Source organism: Suricata suricatta, chromosome 13 (assembly GCF_006229205.1).
Source record: "Suricata suricatta isolate VVHF042 chromosome 13, meerkat_22Aug2017_6uvM2_HiC, whole genome shotgun sequence".
In the NCBI taxonomy this organism is placed as follows: domain Eukaryota; kingdom Metazoa; phylum Chordata; class Mammalia; order Carnivora; family Herpestidae; genus Suricata; species Suricata suricatta.
In genome coordinates this window covers 6,591,744-6,599,384 of record NC_043712.1, presented here as the reverse complement: position 1 = coordinate 6,599,384, position 7,641 = coordinate 6,591,744, and the positions used below count along the sequence as shown (strand labels likewise).

General features: G+C 60.0%; 2 protein-coding genes across 3 annotated transcripts in view; one reads left to right on the top strand and one right to left on the bottom strand.

The window, feature by feature from the left end:
• SPTAN1 (spectrin alpha, non-erythrocytic 1) overlaps positions 1–1,891 on the top strand; it is a 48,307-nt gene extending 46,416 nt beyond the window's left edge. For both annotated transcript variants that reach the window (XM_029920378.1, XM_029920377.1), the window contains 5 exons: positions 257–453; positions 603–656; positions 741–887; positions 967–1,114; positions 1,423–1,891. In XM_029920378.1, the coding sequence (XP_029776238.1) occupies positions 257–453; positions 603–656; positions 741–887; positions 967–1,114; positions 1,423–1,548 (672 nt within the window). In that variant the 3' untranslated portion in view covers positions 1,549–1,891. The remainder of the gene's footprint in view (positions 1–256; positions 454–602; positions 657–740; positions 888–966; positions 1,115–1,422) is intronic.
• WDR34 (WD repeat domain 34) overlaps positions 1,885–7,641 on the bottom strand; it is a gene marked incomplete at its 5' end in the record, with an annotated part of 15,220 nt that continues 9,463 nt past the window's right edge. Inside the window, 7 exons of the mRNA XM_029921068.1 lie at positions 1,885–2,203; positions 2,418–2,575; positions 2,871–3,103; positions 3,304–3,471; positions 3,816–3,925; positions 4,467–4,624; positions 5,114–5,223. Of these exons, the coding sequence (XP_029776928.1) occupies positions 1,965–2,203; positions 2,418–2,575; positions 2,871–3,103; positions 3,304–3,471; positions 3,816–3,925; positions 4,467–4,624; positions 5,114–5,223 (1,176 nt within the window). The remainder of the gene's footprint in view (positions 2,204–2,417; positions 2,576–2,870; positions 3,104–3,303; positions 3,472–3,815; positions 3,926–4,466; positions 4,625–5,113; positions 5,224–7,641) is intronic.

Here is a 7,641-nt window from a genome sequence, read left to right as displayed (position 1 = left end):
ACAGTGGCCACCTGGAGTCTTACTTAAGAGAGTTCTTCGGTTCTTAGTGTATAGTTTTCCTGGCCGTGCGCCCAGGGCTCGTGACTGACACTGAAGTCCTTCCCTTATGGAGGCTGTTGGATTTCACGTCACCCCGTCCGCGTTCCCGTTCCACACGGCGCTGCGGGTGTCAGGCCAGGAGGGCTGCTGAGCAGGCTCTTGGGCCTGGGGGCCAAGCTGAGCGCCTGTCCCCTGCACCTTTGCCTCCCCTGCTCAGCGCAAGCACCAGGAGATTCGAGCCATGCGAAGTCAGCTCAAGAAGATTGAGGACCTGGGGGCGGCCATGGAGGAGGCCCTGATCCTGGACAACAAGTACACCGAGCACAGCACCGTGGGCCTGGCCCAGCAGTGGGACCAGCTCGACCAGCTGGGCATGCGCATGCAGCACAACCTGGAGCAGCAGATCCAGGCCAGGTGCCTGCACTGGGCCTGGCAGCGGGGGCTGGGGGCGGGCAGCGTCTCTGCCACCTCAGCACACCAGTCACCTCCCAGGGATGGAGAAGAACGTGGCACCTACCACATGGGGTGGAAGTTCCTGTCCTAACTCCATTCTGTTCTTCTAGGAACACAACAGGCGTGACTGAGGAGGCCCTCAAAGAATTCAGCATGATGTTCAAGTGAGTATGGCGTCCCCTGGCGGGCGGGCGGGCAGGCTCAGCACCGGAACCTGGGTGCTGAGCGGCCCTCCCTTTGCACTGCAGACACTTCGACAAAGACAAGTCGGGCCGGCTGAACCACCAGGAGTTCAAGTCCTGCCTGCGCTCCCTGGGTTACGACCTGCCCATGGTGGAGGAGGGGGAGCCGGACCCCGAATTCGAGGCAATCCTAGACACTGTGGATCCAAACAGGTGAGCTATAGGGACAGTGCTGGTGGCGGCTCTGTCTCCTCCTCTGTCCCCCTTGCTCACTGCCCTCGCCCCTCCCCAGGGACGGCCACGTCTCCCTGCAAGAATACATGGCTTTCATGATCAGCCGGGAAACGGAGAACGTCAAATCCAGCGAGGAGATCGAGAGCGCCTTCCGGGCCCTGAGCTCCGAGGGAAAGCCTTACGTGACCAAGGAGGAGCTATACCAGGTCTGGGGCTCTGCTTCCCTACCTTGGGGACAGGCTGAGGTTTCCTTTGAAGAGCTAGAGCCTGCAGTTGCCCCCGGGTCTGGGGCAGAAGGCATCCCCCCAGACTTCCCCTCTGAGCCCTCTGTTGGGTGCAGGCAGTTTATCCCCACTTACCAATGAAACTCACTCCAGACCTGTCCTGAGCAGTCCTTAGGACTGGCTGCGGTCTCTGGGCAGGGACATTCTTGCTGTCTGTCGTCATGTATCTCCACCCCCCCCCCCCCAGCATCAGCGGGCTGGGCTGACAGGTGTGGTCCCTCCCCCTCCAGAACCTGACTCGGGAACAAGCCGACTACTGCGTCTCCCACATGAAGCCCTACGTGGACAGCAAGGGCCGCGAACTCCCCACCGCCTTCGACTACGTGGAGTTCACTCGCTCGCTCTTCGTGAACTGACCCCGCTCCCAGCTCCGCCCAGCACCCCACCGCTGCCCGCCCTGCCATTGCCTTGCTGCATGTCACCTCATCTCTGTGCTCCTAAAATATTCCAGTGTTACTTTCCAATGTGAGCTTGAGTCCGCTTAGCCTGGGAGGAGACCTAGTAGAAAATGGTGCTTCGAAACACTGCTTCCGGTCAAGTCGCACTTGCCCTGTTGCTGTGGGGACCCAGATTCCCTTTGTGAAGCCTGCTGCCCCATTCCGACTTGAGCAATCTCGGCGGCGGGCCAGTCCCCCTCTTGTTCTCTCCCCTCCCTTTTGTTTTCACGTGAAAGACAAATAAAGGACAATTCCCCCAGAAGCTCGTGCCACCTTCATTCAGCCTCTGCTAGGACCCCGCAGCCCGACTTGGGTGGGCCCCCGCCCTGCCGTCCTCAGGCGGCCACTTCTGCCGCCAGCTGCTCCAAGTCCTCTGTCTCCCGGGCTCCTTGCTCGGTGAACTCGGTGCTCAGCTGCCACACCTTGACGGTGCCCCTGGCGTCACCAGCAGCCAGAAGCTGAGTCTGCTGGTGATTGAACTCAAGACAGTAGACCGGACTTTCATCCTGGGTTTGCCTGATTGAAACCGTGGGTTTCTGGGAGCTTCTCTGTAGATCAAATAGCTGCACATCACCTGTAGGGGGAGGGAATTGTGGGACAAGAGGCCCAGAACAGTGGCCTGTGCACGCGGGAAGAGACACTCTCAGGCCGCAGCACAAGAGAAGGTTGTCACCTGGCCCAGCCCCCCTTCCCACTACCCCGCCTGCCGTCTCTCCCCAGCTCAGAGTTCCAGGACATGCTGGGCCCATATCACTTAAATGATCTGAGCCTAGTGTCCTATTTCCTACCTTCCCCAGAAGCAGCCGCAAACACCAAGGGGCGCACTGGGGACCAGCGCACGGCAAACAGGTACTTGCAGGACAGCTGCAGGGAGGCCAGGGGCTGGGCCTGCAGCATGGAGTACAGGTGGACGTGGCCGTCGGTCCCCGCGCTCAGGAAGAGATTCCTAGAGGATGCAGGGCAGAGAGCCGGGCAAGGTGAGGAATGCTGGGTGTCCTGGTCCACGGAGGCCTTCCTGCCCAACTCCCCCTGGGCTGTCAGGCTCCCGAAAAGCTTCCCTGGACCCCCAAACTGGGCATCGCCCTAGGGAGACAGGCCAGTGCCCTGGAGCCAACCACCAGAGTGCTGGATACAAGGGCTCAAACAGCAAAGACCCGGTCCCAGGCCAGATGGCAGGCCTGTAGGCAGTTGAATGGGGGCCCCTCACCCACCCTGTGCCAGCGCCCTGTTGCCTCCTCTACCTGTGGAAGGGGGAGCAGCTCACGGAGTAGATGGGACCGCCATGGGGCGAGAAGGTGAACTGCGCCGGGGCCCGCAAGGGCACAGAGCTAGGTGTCCGCGTGAGGGCGGCCTCTTCCGCCGCCAGGGAGCACTTGAGCGGGAAGCCGCCTTCCGTGCCCAGAACAAAGAGGCTGGGGTCAAAGCCGGAGAAAGCCACCGCAGTGGCGCCCACCTCGGTCTCTCCCCGGGGAGGCTGTGGAGAAATGAATGGCAGGGCAGACAGAATCAAGGGAATCCGGCCAGGGTCCCAAAAGAGCCCAGTCACTCCAGTGGGTGCCGTGTGACCTCAGCTGGTCGCACTGCTGCCGTGCCACCTGCCACCGCCCACCGAGGCTCCCATGTGGCGGTCCTATGGTGGGGGATGCGGGGCAGGGGTGCGGGGGCCCCACGTGCCTTCTTTAGCTTGGTGTTCCTGGGGAGCTGCTGCGTGGCCAGGGCGAAGCCCTCAGTGAGCTCCAGCTGGCCCGCCCCGCCCGCCCGCCAGAGCAGCACCTTCCCGTCGGCGGCCACGCTCAGCACCTGGAAGCGGTGGCGGTGCCGGGGCTCAGGCAGCCACACCACCTGGGGCAACAGTCAGGGCCAAGGTCAAGAAAGAGCTGCTTGCTCCCCAGGCCGCCGCCACCGCCCAGCAAGCCCAGCGGTCCCCATCACCCCTTCTCTTGCAGGAAAACAAAGGAGAATTCTGGGGGAGGCCGGGAAACGCCTCACACGCCTGGGGGTAGACGGGGTTCCGAGGTCCCTCCCCGAGACGCCAGGACGGCTGGGAGCCCCTCATGGCCACTCGGGAGTTGGGGGAGCTGGGAATGGCCCTGGGCCCGGGGAGCTGCCACGGCTCTCCCCAGGTTCACTTTGAGGAGCAGGCCTGCGACAGCCTCCCCGCCCCCAGTGCAGCCCAGCGCTCTGACCTGGTACACAGGGTCGGTGTGCGTGTCGTCCGTCAGGCCCGTGCGCCACAGCAGCGGGTCCTCGGGATGGCTCACGTCCCACACCAGCACCTCACCGCTGTACAGCCCACCTGGGGGACCGAGCCGCCGGGACAAGAGCTGGCACCCACGCGGCGACCTGGGGCCCCGACCGAGTGCCAGCCCCTCCCACCCAGGGAGCCAGGACATGGAGCCACTTCCCCAGAGCCACCCTGGGGAGGAAGGGTCCTGCCCCCTCCCCTCACTCCAGCCTGCTGTGCCCGCACCCACCCAGGGAGGTGGCTGGTACTGCCAGGCTGATCTCCTGGCCCGGCGACCTGCCATGCCTTCCAGCACAGCCCCTTTCCCAATACATGTGACTCCTGTCACCACTGACGGCTCCCTGAGGGTGCCCATGTCGCCCTGCCTGAGTCCTGCTGCACTCATGCACGGCCCACACCCCATCGAGACAGCGAGGACCCACTGCTATCACTACCTCCTCCTAACTCTCCCCCTCCAAGCGGCATCCTCACTTCAGCCCGGCGGTCGGGGCCCCTGCCCCCAGCAGACCTAACCCGGCCATGCCTGGGGGCCGAGGGCCCAGCGGAGAGCTCGCCCGTGGGCACCTGCACAGGGCAGGGAGCGGAGGCTCACCTGCGACATGGGACGGCTGAGTGGGGTGGAAGGCCAGGGACATGACGGCGCTGGGCGCCTCCACCACCGCCGACGGCTGCCAGGGGTTCAGGCCTCGCCGGTCCAGGTTCCAGGCGCACACGAAGGACTTCAGTGTGCTCCAGTCCCCGTCGTCCAGCCTGCACGGGGGCACGCCTGAGCTGGCTCTGCCCGGAGGCCAGGGCTTCGTCCCTGCCCTGCTCCTAGTCAGGCCTGCCACCACCCACAGCCCCGCATCAGCCTGCATCCAGACCATGCCCGGGCCTCACTGGGGTGTCTCTGTGGCAGCACGGTGGCCTGACCTTCTCTAGAAAAGGGTTCCCGGGAACCAAGATGGGTCCACACGATAGCAGGGTCAGGAACCATCAGGAAACGGCTCACAGAGAAGAGGGGGCAGGCCCAGGGCTCAGTGCCCTGTGCTGGCAGGTGGGCGCCAGACTGCTGGGCTCCAAGCCCCTCCCTCCCCTGCTCTTTCCAACCAACGTGGTGCCCGGGCAGCCCTGAGAATAAAAAGATCCCCAGAATGGCCAAGCTCCAGGCCGACCTTCACCATACAGACAGGGAGAAAGGGGCACAGAACGGAGTCTGAGGGCCTCCCGTTGCCCCACAGCACCCCTGCTGCCACTCACCGGCCATAGGCACAGGCCACCACAGAGCCGGTGGTGTTCCAGGAGACACTGGTCACATGCAGACCCTGCCCTTGGGCTGGGGGGTAGCCCAGGGTGTGCAGACACGTGACCTGCAGGAGACAGACCATCCCTGGCCCTGAGCCTCAGAGCCACCGGAAAGGTGGCCTTGTAGCCACCTAAGGAACACTACATACTGATTTGGACCTTCACAGCCACCCAGGTCCGCTGCCCAGTCCTGGAGGGAAATGTGGAGGCTTCAGCCCAACACCACCTCTTACAGAACAGATACTTCCAGAAACCCAGAAGAAAGGATCTTACGAACCAGGACAGATGCCAGGTTCTGGATCAGAGTATGACCCTGTTCTACACACAACTTCAAAACCTTCGGCTTCTGGAACTGGATGGGGGTGGCAGCACAACAGCGTGACTAGACCCAATGCCACAGGACCACACACTTGGAAATGGTTATAATCTGGGGGCACCTGGGGGGCTCAGGTTGTGATCTCACGGTCCAGGAGTTCGAGCCCATGTCGGGCTCTGTGCTGCCCCTCCCTGACTCTCAATCTCTCTCTCAAAAATAAACATTAAAACAATTTTTTTAATGGTTACAATTTTATGAGTATTTTCCCACATTAAAATTTTTTTAAGCCTCTGGCACCTTCTCTCTCAGCCCGTAGCAGCCTGGCACACCAAACGAAAAGGCTAGCGGTGCCGGCCACTGAGCCATCAGCCCGAGGTTTCTGGGAGGGGATCTGCCGCACAGATCAAACCGTCTGTGAAAAGCTGCAAACGCCTTGACCTTATAACCCCATATAAAGAAACTATCCTAGGCAAATAATCTAAAATGTATAAAAGGCTGTATGGTGGGAACCCCCGTGGGGAAACAGTCTGGTGGGTCTTCAAAAGGTAAAGCGTAGAGGTACCGCACGACCCAGCAATTCCGCCCCTCCGTACACGCCCAAGCGGACTGAGCATGCACGTTTGCGGGGACGTCCGGCTGGCTCCGTCTGTGGAGCGTACAACTCTGGATCTCGGCGTCATGAGTTCTAGCTCCATGCTGGGCACAGAGATTAATTTAAAAAAAAAAAAAAAGCAGCTGTCCAGTAGGTCAGTGGTGGAGGGAATGCAAGAAAACCTTTGGGGTCTGATCACGTCCGGTTTTTTGATCCGGGTTCTGGCCTCACAGGTGTTTTCACTTTGAAAAAAGCCACAGGCCTGGACACAGTGGTTTGTGCATGTTTTTACATCGTGTTCAACTTAAGTGTACATCAGAAAGACACCACAAACATTACGTTATTTGTCACAACACTGCTTACACCCACAACAACCATGCACTTTAAAATCTGAAGATAAACCTACAACGTGGGAGAAGCAGGGACGGGGTGGGGGTTACTCTGCACCTCACTGTGGCCAAGACCCAGCATGCACAGTGGCACCCGGGTGGCTCAGTCGGTTAAGCGTCCGACTTCAGCTCAGGTCATGACCTCACGGTTGACCTCACGGTTCGTGAGTTCGAGTCTCCCATCAGGATCCGTACTGTCAGCAAGGGGCCTGCATCAGATCCTCCGCCTCCCTCTCCCTCTGCCCCTCCCCTGCCATGCCCTCACTCGCTCTCTCCTTCCTGCAAAATAAACGTTTAAAAAAAAAAACAAACAGTATGGTTACTTAGAAAAACAAAACAAAACAAAAAGACTCAGACTGGCACAGAGGGTGAACTCAAAAGCGAACTGACCTGCACAGGGAAGGCGCCTGGAGAAACCTGGCTCAAAAAAAGTGTATGGATGAAACAGAAGGTGATGTTTTTTAAATTTTTGTTTATCTTTTTGAGAGAGAGAGCGTGTGTGAGCAAAACAGGGACAAAGGGAGACGAAGAGAGAGACTCTCAAGCAGACCCCACACCCAGTGCAGAGCCTGATGTGGGGCTCGATCTCCTGACCGTGAGGTCAACAGTCGGAAACCAATACTCAGATCCTCAACCAGCCGAGCCACCCAGGCTCCAGCAAGGTGCTTTAAAAGGACAAGTGTGTGAAGTCTCCACAGCAAACTGACAGCACAGAATGGCTGCGCTCCTGACCGGAAAAGACCCCAAGCCTGGTCACAGTGACTCACAGCCGTCACACACGGTGTGACACCAGAGGGAGGAAACACGAGCCAGGAGGTCAGACGTTCCGATGGGAGCCCCTGGGTGGTCTCTTCCTTATCTCCAATTTCTAAGCTTCCCACAAGGTGTCCCACTGGTTTTAAGATTCTGACATTGCAGTTTCTCCTCAAGAGCAGCGTCCCCGCCTTCCCAGAGCCACTGCGGCAGGGCCAGGGGCAGTGAGGAGATGTCAAGGCCAACCCGTGGACAGCAGACAGAGGCAGAAAAACCTGATGGCGACCAAAATAAGAATTCCACTCTGAGGGAATCAACAAAGAACTGATACAAAAGAAGCGGGAGGAGAGACTCACAGACGACGTGACAAATGGCAAACTGCTAATGGCCTCCTTGGCCCACAGCAGCGTGCCACTAGGACACGGGGCCATCC